This window comes from Falco cherrug, chromosome 6 (genome assembly GCF_023634085.1).
Source record: "Falco cherrug isolate bFalChe1 chromosome 6, bFalChe1.pri, whole genome shotgun sequence".
Taxonomy (NCBI): Eukaryota; Metazoa; Chordata; class Aves; order Falconiformes; family Falconidae; genus Falco; species Falco cherrug.
In genome coordinates, this window is record NC_073702.1 from 81,085,571 (window position 1) to 81,112,331 (window position 26,761).

The 26,761-nt window shown below is 36.5% G+C and overlaps 1 protein-coding gene across 8 annotated transcripts in view; it reads right to left on the bottom strand.

Annotated features, from left to right (window-relative positions):
* SIPA1L2 (signal induced proliferation associated 1 like 2) overlaps nucleotides 1–26,761 on the bottom strand; it is a 152,158-nt gene that overhangs the window by 83,588 nt on the left and 41,809 nt on the right. For all 8 annotated transcript variants that reach the window (XM_055714156.1, XM_055714155.1, XM_055714159.1 and 5 more), the window contains one exon: nucleotides 2,878–4,584. In XM_055714156.1, the coding sequence (XP_055570131.1) occupies nucleotides 2,878–4,342 (1,465 nt within the window). In that variant the 5' untranslated portion in view covers nucleotides 4,343–4,584. The remainder of the gene's footprint in view (nucleotides 1–2,877; nucleotides 4,585–26,761) is intronic.

The window sequence follows — 26,761 nt, forward strand, 5'->3', positions numbered from 1 at the left end:
TACAACAATATACTAAGAAACAGTTGCAAGCATCCCTCAAATAACAAACATGGTAGTCAAGTCTCAAGGTATTATGAGGATAATTGCACAAGGGGAAAAGGACACATAAATAATAATAAAAGCATATTTCAATTATACTTTGCAAAGATCAACAGACTTTTTTTTTCCATTCTCATCCCCTTTTATCCCACAAAAATATAGTTCACTAAAGGATACCATTAATGAATCAAAACCATGAGATAAAATAAAATATTCTAGCTTTTACAAATCTTAACTGAAAACTGAGAAGATATTTTCCATAAACATTAACATATTTTACATCAGTCATGTGGGATTTGATTTTAACAATAGTTACAAAGCTTATAAATATGCAGTATAAAACTACAGCTCATTTCAGAAGACACTGAATTCCAAATCTCTCATTTCTTGAAAGGGAATGGAATAATTAGTGCTACACATGCCAGGGTGTTTCTTCCATGCATCTTAAAACAGAAATAAAACTTGTACGCTGACAAGTGCCAATTATAAAACTGTGAACTAAATCAAATATTCAGAAAGTTATTTCTTTTTCATAGATATCTTGCAAAGACAAAGAAAATCAATGGCATTACATATGTCTCTATATACAAGTGACTACTGTTTGCTAAATTTTTATTTCATCCTTCCACAATTATTTTGCTAAATTCAACTGCGCTATTAAATCTACAATTCAATGAACAATCAGCTAGGAGAGCTCACTGTCATGAAAGCATGAAGTAAGACTCACTATGCATATAAATGTCACTGTTTCTTATACGGGAGATCAGCACAGCAGCAAGACATTTTGGTGTCCAACGTAAAATGCCTGCTTGATTTCCTCTACCCACAATAAACTTTGCTTAAGCGAGAACCGTGTTCAGCTGCAAGTAATATGGAGATTCCTTACACACCTGATCCCTTGAGATAACAGCTATTGAAAATAAAGTTTTTAGTTCCATCACCGTGTTTGCCCTGACTTGCTACCGGTCTCATAAGAGCCACCCGACACAGATTTCTCTCATGCAGCTTCTGTTACAGCTCTACAGAAAGATAATGTGGAACTGGGCATGGCTTATATATCATTGTAAAGGTGAGAGGGTAACAATTTCTTACTGCATGTTAAATACATCACATTGTATTTACTTTTGAAGGACTTTACCTACAGAACAAATAGTAACAAGGGCAGTAACAATTAAAGTTTCCTAGCATTATACTATGGGGGATAAAATTCTCAGATACTATTTCTTAACTTTTTAATACTATAGCAATATAAACATACTTTACTTTTAGGCAAGAGATCACATATACATAATACCAGAACAGAAGTTAATTACAACTAATTACACTCACATCAACTTCCCAGAAAGGTCATTAGGTTTGTTTATAGTATATTTTTATTTTTGAGTACTCTGTATTTTCTTTTTTCATCTCTCTGAATTTTTCTTCACAAAAAACATTCAGCACTTCAGAACCTGTAACTCATCCATGGCAAAAGCATTTCACAAACAAGTCTTCTTTCATTTGACTTAATCTTTCTATTTTTTTTAATTTCCTATCCTGCCACCACCTTTGTCCATTGACAATCTTCCTTTTATTTCCATCCATGCCAACCCTTTCTTCTCTCTGCCCCTCAAAAAATATGCCACCCTTCTGTGACCATTTCCCTTCATTCTCTTCCACTCTGACTCCCTCAACACTACTTGATCCTTTACAATCCGCCCAGCTTAAGAGCCATTGTGAACCTCTGAACTTACTCCCTGCTCCTTCCCTAGCTCTGGGTCTTTTTCTTCCTTTTTCATGACAGATCCAGATTATTTTCTTCCTTGCATTTTGAATACAGTGGGTTTAGAGCCACTATGCTCTAGGTGTCTACTGTATTGTGAAAACAAGCGCTGTGTTGGATTCTTTTTTGACTCCCTTGTGAAGGGTGACAGGAGGAAGGAGTACAGTCCAGTGCTTATTTCCTGCTGTTCAAATACAGTTTGAAAGCCCAGCAAGCACGATTTCATGAAGACTCAGGCAGTAACAAACAAGTCTTTTAAGGACAGGAGCAGGGTGGGTTTTTGCTTTTCTTTTAATAACAGCAAAAAGACTGAGCTGTAACTCATAACACAGAAAGGACAGAGATAGGTATTCTGGGGTTGTCCCCACAAAAGCAGAAATTTCACAGAGATTGCAGAAAGCAGTACTGAATACAGACACCTAAAGTAGACCGCAAACTGGAAAGGGTTTGTCTGAATAACAAATATCTGAATTACTTTGCTGAAAAGAGTACTCTGGCACTTTGCGGTATGAACGTATCCTAAAAAATAGGGTAAAAGGCTAGAAGAAAGGCATAAAACACCTCCCTTTATGCTGAAAAACTAAGCACCATCAGAAGCTCTCTGCTTAAGGAGTATGTATATACGGTACATACAGTATGAAAGGCTCCAAGAGATACTTGAAGACAGCAGAATCTAGAAAGCGGCAGTCAGAATCCTCAATGCTAAAACCTCTTTTGGAGGCACATTTTAGGAAATAATGATTTCTACTCTGGACATCAGTATTTCCAATGCATTTACTGGATAAAAATGTCGTCTTTTCTTCCTGCCCACCAAGAAAATTAGTTTACATACTAATTTAAATGACCCCCCACTGAATGAACTTACACAAGTATTTCATAACTTTATACCTAACCCACTGGGTGTTGATTATCCCTCTGGGAGAGTAAAAATAACAGCTTTAATTGTAGTAAAGAGTTTCAGGATGCCCTGTAATACACTAGGACTCTCTATACAGAAGAAGGAAAAAAAATGCTTTACTAAGCAACTTAAAACTAATCCATTAATATCTCAGAACAGCTGCATTAGAAGAATTTACCTTTTCCATAGAAGAACTTGCGGTAATAATATGCTCCAAGATCAATGTGTTCTATGATGTAACGCTTCACCTTCTCTCTGTGAATAGACTGGTTTTCTCTTGGTACTTCTAGTACTGAAACACCAGCGTTTGTGCAATGGGAACTCAGAGAGGACTCAAAGGAACAACTTTCACCTGAAGAAAAAGATGCTGAATTTGCCCTAGAAAGTGCAATCCGTCTATCTCCTTCGCCACCAGTTTCGTTCCTGAAGTAAGGGCAGCTCAATACTAAATCATTGCTTTTCCCATCACCCTCGTCAGCATCTAAATTCTCTTTTGAATTGAGGTCCTCTTTGCTTCCCAACGGAGATTCACAGTTTCCTGTTTGGCCTGCTGGCATCTGAGTTTGTGATGCAGCTGACGCCCCAGTGGTTATATTTTTTCTTTTTCCTACATTTACTCTGGTAGCCATTGCTTCATTTATGTTAAACAAAACGCTCTGAACATCATAATGTGCAAAACATTTCTGACAGTTCCAAGAACGAATGTTTCTGTCAAGTCTATCATCCAGATCAGATGAAAACTTAAAAGTTTCATGTTCACTTTTAACTGTTCGCAATTTTCTAAATAGAGATGTTTCTACTGCTTCTGATTTTAGTCTCCTCTTAAAAGATTTCTCCCTGTCTCGACCAATAAGTAGGGCACTATCCATATAATCCAAGCCAGAAATCCTGACAAATTCTCCCCTGGAAATCTGTGCAGCAGCATGTAGACTTGGAGAAACTGTAGGATCACAGTGGAAAAACTCAGAAAATCCAAACGGAGCAAGGGTTTTATGTTCAAAATTTTCCACTCGGTATCCTCTTAACATTGCAAAAAAATTTTCTCCAGACAAGCCTTGTCTATCAATCGAAGAGGTACTGCCATATTCTCTATGAAGAGCTGCTCCAGTATTGGGATTAACAGCATTCTGGTCTAAGACATCTTCAGCATCAATATCACTTATTGTTACATCACTGTTGCTTCTTTGCCTTATGGGATGAAGTCCCCTTTGAGGGGAATGAACAAAAAGATCGCCAATCGAATATTTTCCCTCTGTAAATTCCAATTCTAGCTCTTCTTGCTGTCCGTCACTTTGGTCGTTTTGTCCATTTGGAAGTACTGAGCCAACACCTTCATAACTGGTTGGAGGTCTGTTTTCCCAAGCAGCTTTACTCAGCTCTTTAGAGCAATCTTTTTTAGGAGGCCATTCAGATACCCTTGCTCGAACACCCATTTTAGGCATAGCTGGTGTACCGTTTGTTTGATTATTTTCAGTTTTGCTAGATGCACTTGAAGAAACAGGAGGACCCATGCTACCGTTCAAAGCTTTAAGTTTTCTAGCAAAATAATCATCAGATTGCATGCTTCTTGAAGACTCCCTGAACTTTGAGGAAGTTCTGCTAATTTTGTGCTTATCTTCTTGCAAAGACCTTTGATCACTCATGTCCAGTCAGTGGGATGGGAACCACTATTATTGCATAAATGTACTGTTGCTTTTGTTATTACATTGTCTTTTATGGGCCAATGAACCGCAATATAAAAACACAGTTACAGTCTTCCCAGACGTGCAAGCAAAAACCTCAGTATACCATTATTGTACAACTTCTGTCGGGAAAGCAATCTTAAAAGATTTCCTTCAGTTCAGATGCATCCAGTTCAGTATTAATCCAGACAAATTTCTTTTATCTGTTCATAAAAAAAAAAAAAAAGTGTATTAAAACGTTTATAGTCAATAACAGTAACCTTCCAATGTTGCTTGTATATACACAACACTCTAGAAACTGGAACTAATGAGACTTGCTTTGTATGGTTTTCTATCCTCTGCCTCCTTAAAACCCAGCAACTGCAATAATCCCAGTTTCCCGTACGATGCCCACAGGATACGAGCAATTTGAACCTGCCTATCTCTCATGGGCTAACCAGTACACACACAGTGAATAGCAGAAGAGATTCTGCAAGCAGAATAGCCATATACAATGCCCTCCGCATGTCCTTCAGTGCTGACAGCAACTTAGGTGCCCAGCCTCTGTCTAATCACCGGTGTCTTTTACATAACGTGAAAGAACATAGCTACCTCTAAGACACCATTTTCAAGTTTGCTTAAAACTGGCTAATACACACAGGAGTTATTGGGGCAAGACTGGTAGAAAATGTAAGTAAAATACATGAAATAGATAGGAGCTTAGACAAAGAAAAGTGTTTTGCCCCATTTAATAGAATAAAAATAAGTATTCTCTTCACTATTAATTCAATGAATAAATGTATTTCACTTTCCCCTCCACTGCCTCTCTCCCCAAAGGGAGATTTACTTACATTCCTCTATCTGGAGTGCAAACTATTATTTAGCTGTATAAAACAGTTATAGTTGTTTCTGTTACATTATATTCCTCTGGTTGGAAACCTAGACTGTTAACTCAGTTACGGGGCTTAACACATCTGTTGTCTTCCACAAATAAGAAAAGATAGTAGCCCTATTGATAAGTGCTAATTTTATTACAAAATTGGGATTGTTAAGATATAAAAATATTCTTCAATGACTTTATTGGTCTTAAGAATGACTATGACTCATGCTGTGAAGATTCATTTGCAGGCAGAGCCCATCCTTTAACCCACTGCATAAAAGCAGGCCACAATCAGAGACAAGACAGCATGTTAGGTACCTTTTTTCATCTTTTGTTCCTTGAACAAAAATGCCAACATAATGATCTTTTACGATGCTGTAAATAAGCATAATATGTATTTACCAGAGTTTTTTTAAAAAAAGGTCAGGTCAAATTAGCCTGGAATATGAATTCTCCTCTTATTTCAGTGAAGATATGAGGTGGCAAGAACTCAAAAGATATGTGGGTTTTTTTCCCCCTACATTTAACGCCATAAAAATTTTCACAAAAAAAAAACCCCAAACAAATCACAAAACTGTGAGGCAGGGGGGGGAAAGAAATAATATAAATTAAAACTTGACAGATTTTTTCTGCTTGTCAGAAATCAAAACCAAATTTGTGTTTGATACAGTGAACTTTAGGACTCTTCTATTGTATCGTAATGGGTTAATAAACAGAAGATAAGAGTAGCATCATGATTGACATGGTTTATATGTGTTACTACCAATGGATAACAATAACAATACAACATTGCAGCTTACTTTCACTACATACAAATTTCTCAGAACTACTGTTTAATGACAATGATGTCAATTAAAACAAAGTTTTTGGTTTCTTACAGGAGTCCAAAAGATTGCTTAAACAACTGATGTGTTCAGGGAAACAGTATTTCAAGAGTGGCATGTAGGATTTTTAAACATTGACTTATGAAAATAAAGCACAAAAAGGAAAATATCAGTCATAGAATCATAGAACGGTTTGGATTAGAAGGGACCCTAAAGATGATCTAGTTCCAACCCCCCTGCCACAGGCAGGGACACCTTCCACTAGAGCAGGTTGCTCACAGCCCCGTCCAGCCTGGCCTTGAGCACTTCAGGCTTCTTTGGGTAATCTGTTCCAGTGCCTCTCCACATTCAGAGTAAAGAACTTCCTCCCAATAGCTAATCTAAATCTACCTTCTTTTACTTTAAAACCATTGGCTCTTGCCCTATCTATACAGGCCCCACAAAGAATTCTGTCCCCATCTTTCTTATCAGCCCCCTTTAGGTACTGGCAGGCAGCTATAAGGTGTCCCCAGAGCAGTCTCATCTCCTGGGCAAACAATCCCAACTCTCTCAGCCTGTCCTCATACGGGAGGTGCTCTGATCCATCTCTGTGGCCCTCCTCTGGACTCAATCTCACAGGCCCATGTCCTTCTTATGTTGGTGGCCCCAGAGCAGGAACACAGTGCTCCAGGTGGGGTCTTATGAGCGTGGAGTAGATGGACAGACCCACCACCCTTGGCCCTGCCAGCCGTGCTTCTGATGCAGCCCAGAATGCCAGCGGCTTGCTGAGCTGTGAGTGCATGCTGCCAGGTCGTATTCAGTTTTTTAACCACCAACACCCTCAAGTCCTTCTCCAGGAATATTGACATATCTCTTAAGATATGTCAATATGCTTAATATTTTGGGGGCACAAGTAATATTACAAAGGTGAGATACAAGAAAACTTCCGTGGGATACCCATAACAAGAACAGCTGACACCTTTTTTATCATCTCTTCGGAGTGTTCTTTATACAATTGTAGGAGTGTGAGAAATCTTTGCCAAATAAAAACACTAAAGGAAAACTAAACTATTCCAGAATCACCTTTTCTGTTTCTGCAATAATATAAAATAGTGAGAACACAGAAAGGTCAGTTTCACATATGGGGAAAGATATTTGACTTCTTATTGAAGATTAATTCAATTTTTATTGAAATTACGGTGAATTACATCTTCTAGCCTTCTTGCCTTTTCCTACATAAAAGCCATTCGTAGAAGTCATTAGTATATGTATTTTTAAAAAAAAAAAAAAAAAAAAGTAATCTCTTACAGAATGGGAAAATACATGTAAGGTCAGAAAAGGCTACCCTGCAAAAATTCCATTCTTCCCTTGCGTTAACCCTTTTTCTGTTATAAGCATTTGCGCAAAAGCAGTGAATTGGATCAGGAACATAATCCAGGTCAAAATTAAATCGGGGATGAGGTGGTGAGAGGCAGAAGGAAAGAGAAACAAAGGGACACTACCACCCAATTTATTTTCAATCCAAACCCACAACATGATTTACTGTTCGGTCTCACAAACAGCTGTATTTGTGGAAGGCAGGAGAGATCCTGAAAGCCACAGGAAAGTAAGGCTTGTTGTTGTGGTGGTGGTGGTGGTGGCATACTTGATGAAGTATGGCCAGAGTATTGTATCATAAAACAAAAGGTACATTGAAAAGGTACTATTTAAAAAGAGAATTATTTTTCTTTACACTGTAAAGCTGGTATGACAGAAGACCAAAGAAATGCCTGTTTTGGAACTGTAGATTGACTTTTTATTGGAAAATATTGGAAGATGTGGCACAGTATATTTAAGGTATACTAGTAAATTTTTTTTTAAAATCTGAAGTTGGCCTAGTCCTGTAAATTCCTGTAACTCAGTACAACAGCACATTTTGGTTTAAAACTGACCTATGCTGATGGATAGCACCATATTCTCCTGTATTTGTTGTTCTTTAAGGTTTTTCTCTCTCCATAGGAAGAATTTAGCAAGTCACGAACTTTCCCCTATAGATGGTAATGCTATTTATTATAAACCGATTTTGTTTGCTGAATTTAATAAACTGTTACGTCCACAAAGACTGTGTCAATATGACCGAGCACCCTTCTCTTCACACCCGTACAGTCCTTTTGCTCGAGTTCTTCACCTCTCTCTTTTCATGTCATCCTAGCATTTAAGAATGGAATCACTGACAGATATGGCCAGAAAAGAAAAGCTGGATTCCTCCCCCGCCGTTGTGCTCCTACCAACCCTTCCCACTAAGACTGCTGGATGTTATGCAAATAACTTAAGTTCCTTCCACACAGCTACAAAGACTTCCTTCTGAGCTCAATACAGCAGCTGGTTTGTTAGTTACAGTTACAGTTCTTTAACGTGGAATGATTCCAAGATTCCTGGCGACCTGGATACATGCCGACAAATGTTCCTGTGCCAGCAGCAGAGCAATGAATAAGAACTGTACTATTGGACTACCCTGTCAAAAGGAGGCTGTTTGGTAACGCTGCCTCATGTCAGCCTTGATAGATGGAAATGAATTATTTAAGAAGTCTTTCTGTGATCATTTTGTTGATCAAGACTTTGGAAATCTGCCCCTATTATTATGTAATGTTATCATCCTAAAAAGAATGCATAATTTGGATGAAAGCATTAATCTCTACTATTTATCAAGATGACAATTCTATAAACCGTGACTCTCAAGCTCTACTAATCTTAAAAAATGGGAAGTGCAATTTGATAAAATAGGAGTATAGGCAGGAATAATATGCCAAAAGCTGAAGATCAGACATTTAATTTACATTCAATTGATTCTACACAGCGTTTTCTGTGTGCTCAGAGTCAGGTTAGCACTCTTCAAAGAACCACATAGTAGGGTAGGTAGTAGCATTATGTATTTTGCCAGTATAGCAGAGTAGCAGTTACACAACGGCTACTTTATGGAAATCCAAACCTTGCAAGAAAAATCTGCCTTCAGGCCCGTACTTTTAAGTGTAATGAAAAAGAACAGTACAAAAGAGAAATGAGCACGGTTGATAAGCTGCCTGTGTTTTCACATGTTCTGGACCAGATAACCCACTTAACAAATCTGTCACAAGATATCATTTCCTAAAACTAAAGCTGCCACTAGAAAAAAGGAAGCAATTAAAAAAAAATATGCACAAAAGTTTCTTAATGCAAGTTCAAACTTGTTTCAGTTTGTTTATTTTTAAAAACAGACTACATAAACCAATGTTTTTACATTTATATATTTTCAGTGTATTTATTAACAGCATTTATTTCTTAAAGATCCTAAATCAGAACAATCCAATTTTCAGAAGCAAAATGAAGGTTATGCCTGGTTTTTAAGCCATGCTACTTTACTTAATCCATGTGTCCAAGCCAGAACATTCTGGTCACACTGAACTCTGATAATCATATTAAATGACAGTTGATTATGATGTCAACACGGGAGAATTATTACTGCAGATAGGAGTATGGAAGATGAAAATGAGTTCTCTGTGCAGTTGTTTTCATGCAAATGTCTTTAGAAAACCATGATATTTAAGCATAATTGTCTTTAAATGGAATATCTCTTTCAAAGTTTTCCATGAGGCACAGTGAATATTAAAGGATAACACTAACTATAATTGAGCCAGTTATTCGGATTGCAGCTGTGGAAAATGGATTGGAAATAATACAATGAACAAATTATGAGCACAGCTCATGAAAAAAAATGGATCAGATTATTGTACATCAAATTTACAATTAAAGCTATAACTACTACAGTATAAATGGTTACCTCTAGTATGCATATTTCAGATACTTGATTAATATGCAGACATAGACAAGAGGTAGAAGGATGGGAAGCCCATTATTTGACTAATGGAAATACATATGAGCTGCTGTGTAGTCAGTGTTTGTTGCACACTTCCTTAGTTGTGCTGTATTTCTTCACATTTAGTCTTTGCTTGTGAGAGAAATGCAAAAGTAGAAACTGAAAAGAACCCTCTGTTGAAATGACGTAGTCATAGAACTGTATCTACAGAATAATCCACCAACAATCATAGCTTTGCTGATTTGGGGGTTGTGGGGAAGGGGTTATGAGTGACAACAGCCTACATGATTCTCACTGCTGGTGCAAGACCATCACAGTCCTTACCAAAACAGTGGAACTGCGCTAGTCTGGGTCTCATGCAAGACTTGGGGTAAAAAAAAAATAAATAAAAAAAAATACTGTTTGTTCAAATACAGTTCCCTTCTCCAACAAGGAAAATGGCACATACATGTAAATATTGAGACAGAGATGCAATGTGTAATTTTGGAGCAATGGATCTTTAGACTAGAACTTTGAATTCTGCAGGTGTTAAGTGTTACTCAACGAAAGGCATTTTATTTTTAACAAAGAGAGACCTCCAATCATACAATCATAACTGCTCTTCTTCATTCACAGGCTGAGAAAAAACTCCTCATCATCTACAGGAATAATTGTATAATATCTAACAGGTAAAAACAAACCCCTCAAAACCAGACTTGTGCCTGTCAGAATCACGCCACCTGTCATCTTGGCTTTTCCAGGGAAAATAATTTAATAAGTCATACCTTCCAACTACTACAAATACAAAACTCACTACTATTAGTTGTTTGTGGTTGGGTTGTTTTTTTTAATATAATACAGCCATTTATTAAAAAGAACTTAAAAAGCAGTTACAAAAAATATACGTTCTTTGGCATATATTATACCATTATATACTCATATATATATACACCATATATATACTGGCATATATACTCATTATACCAAAGAATACCTATCACAAAGTCCTAGCAGCTTCTCTTTAGCATACCTTCTATTACTTCCCCTGAATAGTCGCTCCTACAAATGGTATCTCAATTCATGTTTTGTTTCATTTAAAAACACTGTTTAAGTTTTTCATAAAGCAACTTAGGTTATCCCTCAGTGAATATCAGTGTTTTATATAGAGCTATTACTGACTATAGCATTACTGCCACTGATTTTAAACTTTGTTAGAAATCACCTTCTGTTACTGAAAAATATGTTTAGATAAGTTTGTGACTGTTTTAGCACTGTATTTTCTTAGACTATTAATACCTATATTCTATCGTTCCATTAACACAAGTTTTGACGCTGAGATACATTAAGGCTAATTCAATTTCCAGAATAAACTAGATATCTTCCTATTCTTACAGCTCTATTATAAACAGTTCAATTATGCAGCCTATGCAGAGTTTAACTACAAAACTGGAATTGAAGTTCTATCTTGTTCGGGTTGAGCCATGTAAAGTAGCAGAGTGAAATCACAATTATTTTGAAATCAATGGCAAAACCACCACCACTGACACGCAGACTGAGAATCTTTCATCTGTACTCTTCCAATTCAGTTCAGTCATTTAAAACCGAAATCATGGAACCCAACAAAATACAGTAAAGCCTACCACATAATGTAATTAATGAGATAAAAAAGAAGCCCCTTAACATGAAATTCTTAGACCAGTTTTTCCAGGGAAAGGTTGAAAAAACATCTGCAAGCACTGACTGCTTATGTCACTTATATGACAGAGAAGGGACAGGGGAGGGGAAAGGGACCAAACTCCCCATAGTTTATTATTAACCAATACTAATTTTTAGCAGTCTTTACCAGTTGCAAATAGAAGCTATGTATATGTCAGTCAAGCTCTTGTATCAGTGAAAATTTTAAACAAACAGAATCAAAACTGTCTTTGTCTCCTTTCATTCTTCCATTCATGAATCTAGGTGTCAAAGGGCAGGATAACATAAACAAACCCTACTGACTGAGCATTAAGTGATCTGTTTTCTACAGGGAGCCTAAAATGACATACAGAACATAATTTACACGCATGCACATTATCTCTTCAGGACAGAATGATGTATGGCAGACTAGATGACTCCAAGACATCTCCCTACTTCAAAGTATTTAGATGTACTTATCTCTGTGCCTTCAACATTTCATAGTAATTGCGATTTCCTTGTAAATGTATTTATCCTTAAAATACCCTTAATACAGAACTTTAATCCCAGTTTCATCTTTGAGAATGAGAAATCTTCAACACATAATGGTACAGGTATGTCATCAACAAGATTCATGCAAAGAAGTATGATAAAATCAGCAGATAAACACAAGTAGATTTTGTATAATACTTTCTATATCCAATGCAGTTCAAAAGCTTAGAAAGTTGGGAGTAAAAGCCTGTTTGCAAGACACGGACTTTTCCTCAGGTAGTAGAACCTATTACAGTAAAGTAAAACAGTTCAGATTAGACAGAGCATGAATTATTGTGGAAGAGTAAAGATTACTCCCTTTCAGTTACAATGCTGAAACACTGCACTGAAGAAAGTTCCACCCAAAACCAACAAAAAAGTAATTTTCAGTGATCTTGTAAAGCAAGTTGGACAACCTCTGAATCCTCAGTAGAAACAGTACTGTCTACAGGCTCAGAAATTGTCATGTCCACTGATTCTTCAATTGCCCTCCCTGCTTGAATGGATGTATTCATATTTAAATTGAATAATCCCCAAGGCAGGGACTATTTCTTTGTCCTGTTGCAACAGGATCCTCATAGGATGACCCCACTGTATGGGATGCTAAATACTATGATAATCCAGTTGGTAAACAGCGAGTGTATCAAGTCACTTTCAGAGGCAAAGCTTAGAAAGATAGGGACAGGATTTGTGCGCCACATTCACACCATTCAAACACACAGAAAAGGACCATGATGTACTGACTCTAAGCAATAATTTGCATAATCCAAAAGGAAAGTCAGTAGTTGCTTGTCACATGAAAATGAGCTTTTGACAACCAATTGTATGCATTGGAATAACGTTCTAAAGTAAAATTCAGCATATGTAAACCAACTAGCAGAAGATTGTAAGAAGAGAATATTCATATTGTATTTTGAAAAGGGAGCATACTAAGTGTGTTTAATTTCGAAACAAACTTTTTACCTTCAAGTTGTTAATATACATTAACAAATGCTAAGAATGCTGGGGGGGTTTATACAGTTCTTATAAAATACTGGCAGCAACAACAAGGAACTCAGTGATTTAGAAGAAATAATGGAAATGTATTACATTATGTTAAAACAATGAAGACAACACATTCTACCTTGTCCTAGAAATAGTCATATCAGAAATTATCTTTTTTATTATAATTCTTCCTCAGTGCACAAAATGGTTATTGATATTCCAATGGAAAAGCACTCTGCCCGAGAGCAGGCATAGAGAAAACCAGGGGGGAGGGGGAAAAGCAACCAACCCATCAAATATTAAGAAATATCTTGTCTGTGTCATTAAAAAAACCCAACAACAAAAAAGCAATACTGTAAGAATTTTTGCCTTCATAATATATAACAAATTGCTACAGATAGAATGATGTGATAGAAAATTAGAAGTAGTTAAATAACATCATTATCTATACTTACCAATCTAAAAAAATTAAAAAATTCAGTAACAGAGAGCGATTTCTAACACAAAAATATGTTTAGATAAATTTCTGCTAAACTTCTTGAACACGTGGTAGCATTGTGTTCTCTGAAGAAATTATCTCAAGCCTTTTTGATATGTGTGTAAACCTGTTTTCACACACTGCATACATTTGCTTTAAATTATTCTGAAAAAAAATATCCAGCTATTGGAGTTGGTGCCTCCTGAAGTATCCAAAGAAATGGTTTTTTAATTAAAGGTTGATAGGAAAGGAGAGATGTGCTAACATTTTGAGGGTTATTTCACATCCAGAGGTAGAAATTTGGAAGCAGGTTCAGAGGCTGCACTGAAATTGAATAAGGAGTCAAGTACTGGAAGAGGAGAAAATGTTCAGTAAGAGAGAACAAGATTGCAAGCTTTGACTTTTCAAAGTCAATATGCCACAAAAATGCATAAGAAGCAATTCCATTTTTTGTATGCCTACTACAGTGAGGCCCAAATTAAAGCTTTTTCATTCACTCAGTGTGAAGATAAAAGAATAAATCTATTAAACAGCTGAGGCTGTCTATTCCACAAAGCAGGCTTCAGATTCTGACACAGTACTCAAGAGAGCTTTTGAAATATACAAAGCCATTTTTAGCCAGAACAAGAAAGTTTTTATATGTTTCTATTAGAACTGTTTCATAGTAAGATGCTGCTTCAGGCCGGAGCAGAGATCGAGCCTGCCATGTTCACATTGGAGAGGTCAGACTATCTGCATTGCCCTAAGCACGCACTTGGATTCCATGGTATGAGCTCACAAATCCGTACACTGGACATCAACTCCAAATTCCTCCAAACAGCACTAGAAAAATATTACTGGTACTTCCACCAGACATACTCTCTCCCATGCGACATGAGACACACTGCATACAACTTTTAACTGCATCTCATTTTTTGCAGTAGAAAGAGCCTCCTTAAAACAAGAGATACCCAGTACATCCACCGGTGAAAGAGGCAGCCAAAGAGGGTCACGGATTTTAATCACGGGGGCACACCTTGAGTTTGAGAAACAAACTCCCTAGTCCATTCCTGTCCGTTTTGACAAATTACGATCAATAAGACTGTTAGTGTAAATGGAAACTGACGTTCCAAAGTGGATTAAATGGTATAAAATGTAAGGACCGTGACAACTGCGAAAAGGCTGAACTTTTGTTCTGCTTACATTCATGTGAAATGGGTATGTCATACTACAGGTCTGCACATACTTGCAGCAGTCCTTGCTGGCTCAAAATAATCAGATTTTTACATTTAAGGTATACATACAAGAATATATTTTACAGATAACCTCTCAAAGATCCATCAACTGTATAAAACTTTGGGTACCACAGAACATTGGGATATGACATTAATACTCAGTGCCTACAAAATTACACTGTTTTCTTACACATACTATTTTATCCCTTTTCCTGTTGCACATAAGATATTTGAGAGAAAACTGCCACGATCAAATAAGATTTGAGAAATTTCGCTAAACATGGTTTTGTTTAGATCTCTCCTCACATTTCCCCCCAAATATCAAAGACTCGTTCATGCTCTTTGTGAGTTTTCCTGTAATAATGCTGCCTGATGATACTCAAGTTGGTCTGCCACAGGACTCAGATCTCTGTATCTATTAGAAATGCTCATACAAAGTTAATTGTTGCAGCTTGTTTTAGGAAAAAAAATATTATTCCAGAAAAATGCTATTTTGGTGACGCTCTAGAGAATTCCTATCAACGGGACTTAAAACTGTAGGCCTGTGATGGCAGAGGGTCATCCTCCAGATCCTACCCTGTCATGTGACTAGGCAAATCACAAATGCAGTACACAGCTCCTCTGCATATAAGCACCACCAATTAGTGACACCTCCGTCATTCTACAGTTTCCCAATGCAGCGCACAAGGGAATGTGCTGATTCCCTTCCCTTCTTCTGCAAGACCTACTGCACTCACCCGACATTTCCAAACATCACTTGGCGCTGAAAAATACAGTTTGGGCAAAAAGCGTCTCTGAGAGAGCCAGCCTAGAGGCCAGTTGTTCTACAGCTTCATTCAGCTATTACCTAGTTCTTACAAAGTGAGTATTTGCAATAATGAACACAGCGCTTCCCAAAAATCTTCCAGAACTTGGCTCCTGTTAAAAGTGCTGTCTTTGTGCCGTCCTGACCAGCCACATCCCTCCAGGATGGATGAAAATAGTCTGTAATTACTAAGTGAAATGGTAGAAATGCACTTACACACTCTAGAAACCGAGCTGCTGCAGCTAACACCACTTTTTCTAACACTTTGCAACCTCTGGGCAAAGAGGGAATCACAAAGTGGATAAATTCAGTTTTACAGGTGAGTTCATTTCTAGGGGGGTGAGGAAAGAGCTTACATCTGCTTCATTGTTAAAGCAAAGGAGAATTTGAATCATCTCACCCATCATGACAGTTTTCAACAACAAAAAAAAACCGTAAAAGAACATGTCCTCACACCAATTAATAAGGAAACATTGAACATTGCACATGGCAATAGACAAAAGTGTTCAAAAACTCAAAACATTCTGATGTGGAAGAGATCTGAACTACTCACTAAGGAAGAGAGTACAGCGGCACGTGTTATGGAAAACCAGAAATACTAACTTTGCTTCTGTTTCTTAAGTTTTCAAGAAAGTAAAACAGGAAGTGTCATGCCATGTCACTTGGCAGTAGAACGGCTCTGATGTCACCAGGCTCAACTATTCTTAGCAGTAATGAAGGAAGTGGTTGATTAAAGTAAAGTAAGTTTTAAAGAAAAAGGAAACATTTAGTCTTAATCTTCATGGAGACTGTTTTAATTTGACCTTGACTCTTTATTAAGTGGCATGAACTGCAAGGTAGCATACGATGGTAATATTACTGGCCAGTTTTCTCAGTCTTTCAGACTGACTGGGGTTCTGCAGTTTCACATGTCAGCAAGTAAATGCTCATGTACTTCTGCTTCCCTTTAGAGCTCTGAAATATTATTTCATGTCACTGTACATCAAGATCTTTTAAAGAAGTTATTTCCTGAGAACAGAGATATTTCCCTTTTTTCTGTCCTTTCCCTCTGAATCAAAAGAGCACAAATTCCATGGAGAAAGAAAATATGTTTAAATCTGTGCTGATCATAACACACTTAATTCATACAGTCTTACTACATAAAAAAATGATTTTGTTCTTAATTTTACAACTTAAATTTGGAAAGCAGATTTCATAGTATTAACTAAATACATTCAAGGTCTTGGTAGTTACCAAATAACTTGGTAAAATGTGTCCACACGACATTTCCAAGCACATGCAGTTAAGCCTGGGCTACCTTGCACCAAACAACACAGCTCGGGCAAACAAGCACCTCTCTGAGATAGCCAACCTATAAGGCTGGTTGTTCACAACTTTGTAGAGTCACAGTTCTTTTTTGGCAAATAAAACCTTTTCATGTAACTCTAGACATAAACAGAAGAACAGCAGCTGGAATGAGAGAGTTGCTAGCAGAATAGTCTTCATTTTTCAGCAGTCCACTCAAATTCAGCACAACTTGATAGCAATAAAAAGTCACTGTCATCTGTTCAGTGATCATCTGATATCTTATCTAGAATCAAATAGCTGTCAAGCTAAGAGACTTGTTATCAGTAAGACTTAAAAGGGTCATAAAAAAAGATAACTGGTTAAAGTTTTATGTAAACTTTATGGCGTACTTCCTTCCACTTCCTCCTCAAAAAACCCCAAAACAAAACAAAAAAAACAACAATAAGATAGCTTCATCATTGCTCTAAAGTTTTGGCTTTAGTTTGTTAAGTTAAAGCAAAGTTTTCTGAAAACTTTCTGGAATTTTCCTGCTGAGAAAATATGCTATATATTTTCATTTTAAACAGGAAGAAAAAAAACTGTCTTCAAAATCATAGTGTGGAAACACTTCTTTCAAAAATTCCGAGCCAGATCAGCAAAACTTCATTTTCCTAAATTGAAAAGAACATTTCTTGTCGTACGTATGCATTTTCCAGACAGTCACCATCATGGCTGGGGTTAAGGAATGCAGATTCAATGCTGTATTCCTTCGTGTTAGAGAGACATTAAATCAAATGTCTGTAAGCCTTTCCTGATTCTTAGCATGACAACAGTGGAGTAAACTAGTCTGCCTTTAAAAAGCTACAACCCTAAAAGTAAGTTTTAATAATTCAGGAATCTCACTACTTTGCGCCACCCACCCCCACCCCATGCTACTCATTTCTTTCTTTGGATTCTGAAAAAAAATCTTGTATGGAGTGACATGATAGCTACAAGCTATCACAAGCATGCTATCAACTTCCTAACTTTACTGCTTCATGATAAAAGGCCCAAAGGCAAAATTTTTGAAAAAGAAGTCTTGCTTTAAGAATCATTTATGAAACACTCAGTAATTTACCTTTATATTTAGCTCTCTGAACACAATAATAAGAAATAACTCTATAAGGAAGTTTGAAAATATAACCGTGGCCCACTGTTGGTAAGCATGGGGAAGGTTCATTGGAAATTCACAATCTGGAATGGTTTGCTTTTATGGGGCCAGTTTTGCTTTAACTGTTGCTTGTAAAATTCTGATTACCTAACACCCCATCCAATAATTCAAACACTGAATTTTGGATTTGATTTATCAAGTTCTGCTCCTTATGTAAATGAAAACGTTCAAATAGGAGGGTATAATTAACCGATCCAAAGTGTTAACACACGGGCATAGTAATACAGTGTAGGCACTGCAAAAAATCTGCCTCTGAATTTCATCGTTGGCCTTGATTTAGCACAAAGTTTCTGGTCAGCCAACAAACTATATGTCATTCATGCAGACTGCACATTTCTGGAACTGTGTGTTCACTTGGTGTCAGAGCATATCTCCCTCTTTTTTTTTTTTTTTTTTTCTTCATATATTTGCATTACAGAAACTACAGATTTATTTCAATATCCAAATTTGGAAATGAACAATCACATTTGCTAAGTCTCTGACTCAGAAAGCTCATATTAGATTACAAGAGAAAGTACACATTTGACATATAACTTCAGTAAATGGAATTCCTTCTCCTTCCCAATGCATACTCACCTACTTTATCAGTAAAATCCACAGGTTATTTTTCCCCCAAATTCAGGACATTATCAAATAGATCTTACTTTCTTTATAATCTAGAGAATTTTTTTCCCCCTTAACTGAACTCTGTGTATTTGTCAACAAATTGTAAATTGCTTACAAAAGCCCTCAGCTATTCGTGTCAACGTTATGTATGACCCTTTAAGAAAAGTATCCCTATCTAGGACACTTCATAATATGAGTGATTTTAAAGGATTTTCTACAGAAACTGCTCAGCGAACTTCTGCCTTTTTAAACAAATAGATGTACATGAGGAATAAAACCCAAACAACCAACCAAGGCAATTAAAGATGCACTAAAACATCCATATAATAAGTTAATGTGAATTTCTACTGGCTTGACTAAAGTCATGCAAAAAGCAATAAAATCAAAATAGTCAGGGACTTACAATCGATCAATTGTAAGACATTATTTTCAATTAAAAAAAAAACCACAACAAAAAACAACAAACCAACCACAAAGATATCCAGAATTTTAATAAAAACTTGTGTTTCTATGCAAGTCTACAATTCAGTTGTTTAAATTTCTTCCAGCTGAATTGTATGGGAGCAAATTTTTGTGTATGTCCAAGGCTGCATTCCCCAATATGGACACTCACAGTACAGTGTGTGTGTAAAGTAAGCAAAAATATCTTTGCATACAAATGAATCCATACTCTCATTAATCTGTATGTCCATGTTTACAATGATTTTGCAAAAAAGTCTATGTAAATTTTAGTACCATCTTTAAAGTTAAATATAATCACAAATTCCCTCACATCTTGTTCTTTTAACTACTCTAAACACTTTTACAGGCTTAAAGAAGAGATTTTATAGACTCAATAATATTTTTTTTCTCCTTAAAAACGCCTCTTCTTCCTAGAGTATAAATAGCTTTCTAAAAATGCAGACTAACTTTCTGGTCAACAGTTTTGATTTTACATGAAGCAAGACTTTTTCTCCTCCCTTAGCTAGAGAACTATATTCACATTAAAAGCTTAGGCAGAATCTGGGCCAAAACAGAGGGTGCAGACTTGCTAAGTAATCATCTAAAGCCATATTGAGAAAAATTAAAAGGCTACTTGCACTTCAAAAGGCTTGATTACGAGGCCTGCATTGGCACTGACACAAGTTTAAATTAGTAAACTGTAGCAGACTGCTCTGAGAATGGGGGTGTGGGGGACACCCGCTAAAACTAGGTTTTAAGGAACCATGCCATTCTGCTTAAAAAAAGAAAAATAAAACTGAAACTGTGCAACCTTATTAATCTGATTCAGCAATCCACTCATATATTCTATCCAAAATGCCAAGGCTTGAGGGAAGAAAAAGAGCACCAAAGTCTCATGAACTGCTGTTTCAGCATACAGCAGTCTTTCATCACATCATTAACTAGGTTGTCCACATTTCACTTGGAAGATTTCATTATGCAAATTTATATTTACAAAACAAGTAGTATATATATGGTTTTCCTTCCATTGTAAGGCTTTTTTAACTTTCTCTACAAGTGATGGTGTGTGTTTGCATGCCATGTTTGTTGCACACACCAGGAATTTGCTTCTCATGATGTAACTCCCATCTGTATTTATTCCAGTGTTTTCCTTCTAATGCAGGAGTCTTTCAGTCTCCCATTTTTATCTCACACGGTGATGATGCCATGTGCTTCTTCACTTCACTTCTTCTTTTCTCTATTTCCAAACACCATATTCACCAAATCATATCCAATTAATGCAATATTTTCCTTCTCAATCCATATTTATATCAAGTAAGGAGCACAAGCCAGACAGTTTATGTGTGTTAGGACCATGACACACTTCAGTCTGGAATGAGAGTGTTCACAAGTAACAGTTATCCAGGCATAGATATTCAGAAAGTAAACAGGCCAATAAGGTAAATTAAGATGTCAGGCAAAGTTGGTTGTCATCAACCATTACCATACTATTTATTTAATTTGCAGTCAATTACAGAGACAGCAAAAGCTAGCAGCTTTGCTAATCACCAGCCAAAAGCTCCCACACATCCACACTATCTTCTTTCTGTTTTCCAACCAAATCGATTGGTTTCTGATCACTGATGCCTAAAACCACCCTGGAAAACTCAGAATTCATTCGAACCCTTGTTCAAAATCATCTGTTATCAAGAAGTGATCTATCTGGTCCTGGCAAGTTCAGCCTCCTATGACATATTGAAATAAAAAAAAACATCCTACATCATTGTTTTCCCTCAAGCCCATTTCTTCCTCTTTTATAAATATCCTTTTTTCCTTGTCCTTTCCAAGGTCTACTATCCTGACAGAAGTCCAGCCTTCCAACATACCACTGAAGTCCAGCTGATTTTAAAAGCTTGTCTCTTTGTTTTAGCCTTATTATCTAAAAATACTCACTTCAGATTATACTTCATTCTGCAGTTCTACTACTAATTTCCTCACTGAATGCTTTGTCCTCTTTGATGTCACTACTGTTCCTCTGCCACCGCTTCCATTATCTCAATATTTTTTCATTCTTAGTATCTTTCTAAAGTATCATTCATCAGTCCTTTCTATTCTACCAAGATACATCTTTGTAGTATCCAAGGCAGTCAGATGAGACATTGTACAACATTAGTAGCATCAGTTACCTTACCTTCCTTTCTCCTTCTTTCCAGGAGAGTAAGGAAGATACAGGACTTCTTAAGATGTCCACTATGCTGTAGTTTAGTTTTCTTTTCCTTTGAATAGGGGTCTGTACCTAGTCACCAGTTAATACCGTGCATTACACTTAGGTGCTAATCCATCCATGCAACCCCTGTCAAAACCAAGGCAAAAACAAACACCTACTTCAACATGTCCTTAAAGTCAGCAAATTATCTACTTCAAACAATAGCCTAGAGAGCATTCCAAGGAACAAAGCCCCTCTGCGAACACTGTCAGCAGGGTTCCTTCAATTACAAAAACTGACAAGCCCAGTGAGAAAATGAGTAAATTCAAATAAAAACTTAAAGATCACAAATTAAAAACTTTTAGTGTAAACCAAAACAAGCCATTAATATAGAAAACAGCATACATAGTAGCCCTGTATCACACTTTTTTAAAACTAGAATTATTTTTTTAAAAAAATATATATTTTACTTTTCAGCTCTAATTTTTAGAGGAAATATGCTAGAAATATTTAGCCTATGCTTCAAATAACAATAACAATTATAATAGTAACAACAACAATAATAAAAATACTTCAGAAACTGATTGAAGCTACTTCAGAGTGTTAAATTAATCTTTGAGTTTAAACACTGGGATTACTAAGTAAAAACCTCAAAGATGCATACTGAAGCCACAAAATAATCTGAACAAATGGAACATGTATGAAGAAAAAAATATTATAACACTCATATCAAGAAAATAACTGAAATAACTGTTATTGATCAAAGTATTTCATGAATGCAAGAACTCGTCTTGAAGATGAAATGGGAATGCTATATTATTTTGCCACATCTTCCTGGAAAACTGCATTTCATATAAGGAGTAATGTGTTAACTGGAATTATTTTTTTTCTAAGACACTTCAAAAATACCTTTTAATAATAAAGACTAGACTTTGTGTTCCAGTCAAAACAATCCTTCCACTAAATGAAAGTGGGCCACTCTTGCTTATAAGAAAAAGCTTCAAAAAAGAAATAAAGGCCTATCAACTCGAGTCAATCAGTTGTTCTGTTCTAATAATCAAGTGGAAGACTTAAAATATTTGAAACTAAGCTAAATATTATCCCTTGTCAACAAATGACAGTTAGATAGAGCTAACAGAACTAGTCATAACAAGAGGTAGCAGGCCAATTTGGTATTCTTTGCAGAAAATTAAAAGCAATTCTATAGGCATGTTTCTTAAGTAAAACACTGACCCTTCCCCATTTGCCTAGATTGACTTTCCCCCCTCTCCTCCCACAATTTCAGCTGTAAGTCTCTCCTATTGAAAAGACTCAGTCTAGTACCAACTGCACACAAGAGGTGACTTTGTTGAATGCAGGAACCACTCAAGGGAGATTTTTAGAAAGGAGCAGTTCTTTACTCCATGTTTTCTCCAGGAACATAATTTCCTCACAAGTCTATACAAGCAGCCAACATTATGGCTGCCGTAAGACTATGTACTTTGTCAGATATACCTATCAACTCACCTGGAGTAAAGCAATGAGTCCGTCTAATTCCCTCCCAACTACTTAAGAAACTGGAATATGTTGGTGGAATTTAAAAAAATACATCAGCAGTTTAATAGTCTTAAACCATTATCAGAACTGATGTTCTAGTTAGACAAAACTATAAAGCTGCAAAAAAATTAACAGATCACCTTAATACAACAGTTCTTGTCATATTTGGTGCTCAAACAAGCTATAACTTCAATGAGTATTTGTTGAATGTCTTAACTTTTAATAAATTTTAATAAACCTAATTTTCAAAGCAGGCATCACCAACAACATTTGTAACTAAGTCAGAAAAATGCACGTTATTAAACAAACACAAAAATTGAATGTGATTTACTGATACAGAATTAATTGTTCCTACACACACAACAACTCCACATTAGAATGAGACAGAATTCCATACACCATGCAAACTACTTTGCGCATAAAATAAAAAAGTTGAGTAAGACTACTATAGTAGCATATTGTGCTTAAGCTAAACAAAACAAGCACTATTTCCATTGAACTCTACAGAACCCCAGTGACAGTGTGAAGTGACTGGGGAAGAGTGCACATTAACATAAAAATTCGAGTCTACTGGAAAAAAGCAGCTTTGTGGAAAACTGTAGAACTGAAGTACAAATACAGAAAAAAAAAATCATCCAGAGCAGCTACAGAGCGCAATGCACTAAACATCGTCCTAACCTGAAATACTCTGAGTAGCAACTGAATTTGAGTTCAGTTTGTGTTGGTTTTTTTTTTTGGTTGGGGTTTTCTAGTTGTTTGAGTTTGGGGTTTTTTTTGGGGGTGTTTGGTTTTTGTTTTTAGAAAATAGTTATTTTATTAATTAAAAACATGAGTACAGTCAGTCCAATATAAAGCTTGGTTTTCTAAGCCACATTTATGACTATGTATTCCTGCTGTGTTGCAATAGCACTCAGATTCCAGTAAGAACTTCTCTGTTTAATGCAGGGAAGTAAATTAAATCTTAGTGCAACAAGTCTACAAAACAGAACGTCAGCGATCAACACCCCACTGAAATAGCAGAGCTGCCCAGCAGCCAGCTACTCTGAAGTGGTGAGGAATACAGAGGAAAGTTTGCTGATCTCCACTTCAGCCTCACCAAATACAGAAACACTAAGAAACAAAAATAGTCACATTAAAAAATAAATAAATTCTTCCCAATTCCAGCTATCATCAACATCTAATAACTATAGCCAAGACAACAGAATTAGATCCTGACTCTGAGCAATGGGCACGTAGGCAGCACTTTTCTGGAAATGTCTGCTTCCAGAGAAGGAATGACTACTACTTGACAGACCACATATGTGGTCAACTGAAAGACTTTTTAAAACATGAATCAGTATCAAAACCAGATGTCTTCTGATTCAATTAATAAGCAGATTTCATAACAATTGCATAAAGAAGGTAGCATGTACGCTTCAGAATAAATTAAGTGCGAATGGTACACTGCAAAGATTCTTCTATAGAACGCATACAGACACTTCTATTCTGCCTTTGTAAGGGAACATAAGAACTCAAAGTGCTTAAACAAAACCAGCCACCTAGCCCCAATACAGCCAGCCTTCACAGGAGGTATGGGATACCAGTAAGGCCTCCTTCCATGCTAGGAAACAAGGTCGTTTTACAAATTCTGTAATTTTAACATAAATAAACATCTGTTTACACTGTGCTTAGCTCTACCGTTAACTAGAGAAGAGAACACAAATAAAAACCTATTTTAGTAAAATCGCTGAGCAGTGTGCCCAACATAGCTGGGCAGTTGCCGGACTGAATACTTAAGGGAAATGTACCATGTAAAAAGGACAGAGCATCAAGGTGGTTAACACTTGAATCAAAATAATGAGGGCTGCTGTCTGCATGCAAATCAGCGTAGTTATCAGGGGTTGAAAGGAGACAGTAAGTATACTCCAGTCAAAGCTGACACTTAAGTAGTCAGCAAAAGCAACTAAAAAAAAATAATCTGACAGTTAAAATACTTAAGCTATATGTTAACAGTCCAGGCATAGAGTTAGGAGGAGAGAAAAAGGAAGAAAGTAAACTAAAAGAGAACGGCTAGAGAAAAAAAATTTTAACGGGACTAGACAATTAAATTAAACACTACCTATTAATTCTGACTAAAATTACGATTTCCTTACCAGTGTTTCTCTCGACCTCTAAGTCTATACAACATCCACAACGAATCAGTTTTGCAGGCCTTCCAAGACTGGATTGCTTGATCCCTCAGGTCAGGAAGCATATAAACACATATGCCTAAAATACATCCCAGATATGAATGCATGCACAGCAGGGCCAGGAGGCCTGCGTGTGCCAACTGAGCTCAGTTCCCTTCTCTTAGCAACTATGCGGATCATGTGCACACAACCTTGCAGCTTAACCGAAGCAAAAGAGAGGAAGGTGCCGGACAATTATTGGATAGGGATAAAAGCCAGGGGAGAGTACTGCGTTAGTGGGTGAAACAAAGAGAAGGCAAGAATATGAGAAAACTTCCGACAAGGGAGCATGTGGGTAAAGGAGGGATAGAACGCACTCTATCACCTGGTCCCTCATCACCCATCCATTGAGCTTATGGCCAACACTGGGGGCTTAGTATGAGGGACTGACACTTTTCTGGCAATAAAAAAAAATTCAGGTCAGTTAAGATTTATTCATATTAACAGATTAAAATACAAACAAACTAATTTTAAATCAACCAGATGAGTGAAGCATTAATACTGCATCATCCACTTCAGCTGGATATTCACAGAGGGACAAGATATTATGCATATTTTACCAAGACAGAACTCTCATTTTGTCCCAATACTCCAAGATACCATTATTTCTGACAGTGCTCTACAAAAAAGTCTATACCTCTTGAACCCTGAACAAAATGCCTTATGTCCATCCAGAATAGTTGCTGGTTATTTTTATACAAGATCATTCTAAGATAGTTACCTTTACTCATTCACATTTTAAAACTAACACAAGTTTTAATCTCATTGAACTAAAAGGAAGATTTTAATTTTTCTGGATGATGACTTTAAATGTTTAAAACCTAACAAACTATATCTCTGCAAAAAGTTTATTAGATATACCCTACACCACAGCAGCAACAAAATTCTGTTTTCAAATTTTGCTTCAGAAAGTGTCACAGGTATAACTTTACTAGGCCCTACACTTTCCATAGACTTGCAGCTGTTTCACTGACAACTGTCACGTTGTTCCTCTGTCACGAATGTATCTGGTTTCAAATTGTGCTTTAGTTCACCTTTTTCAAACCAGGAAACCTGAAGCTTCCAACAGTAATTACTTCAGTATACAGTTCTGGAAGCTATGCACTCAACACCTCATAGTAAGCTACAAACACCTAACACAATGCAGAATTCTATATAGTTTCCTGTGTGAGCATAGTAACAAAAAAATACAAGGGCAACAGGAACACAAACATGGAGGTTCTAAACAAAATAATCTTATTTCATAAGACACAATTGTCAACTGCAACATAACTTCAGTATGCAGTCTGACAATTTTTGTATTTTCACAGTTACTTTTTAAAAAAGACACTCTGCTAACACTCTAAAAAAAAAGAAAAGAAAAAAGAAAACTTAAAGAATAGCCTTCGTTTTAGCTTTTTAGCTACACCACTACCTTGATACAAAATGTCAATCCCAACAAGTCATTATACAGGTAGCAATCCTAGGACAGAACAAGTTTCTTTTCTACCTCCTCCAGTAACACCACACTTCAGTAACTTCAAATCTATCGTAGCTGCATACATTAACCTGTTAGAGAAAAACAAACTATTTCAAACATTTATTTCTATTGTGCAGTTTAAGAATGCTGTTTCAAAGTCAAACTTTATTACACACAAGGTAAGAGAGATCCAAGATTACCTTGCTAAATCCGAAAGTACCACGAAAGCTGGCTGCCCTGGAGACCCAAGTTAGCTGAAATGCATACAGCTGTCCTACAATCCACACTCTTCCTCCTCCTCAGACGAAGCT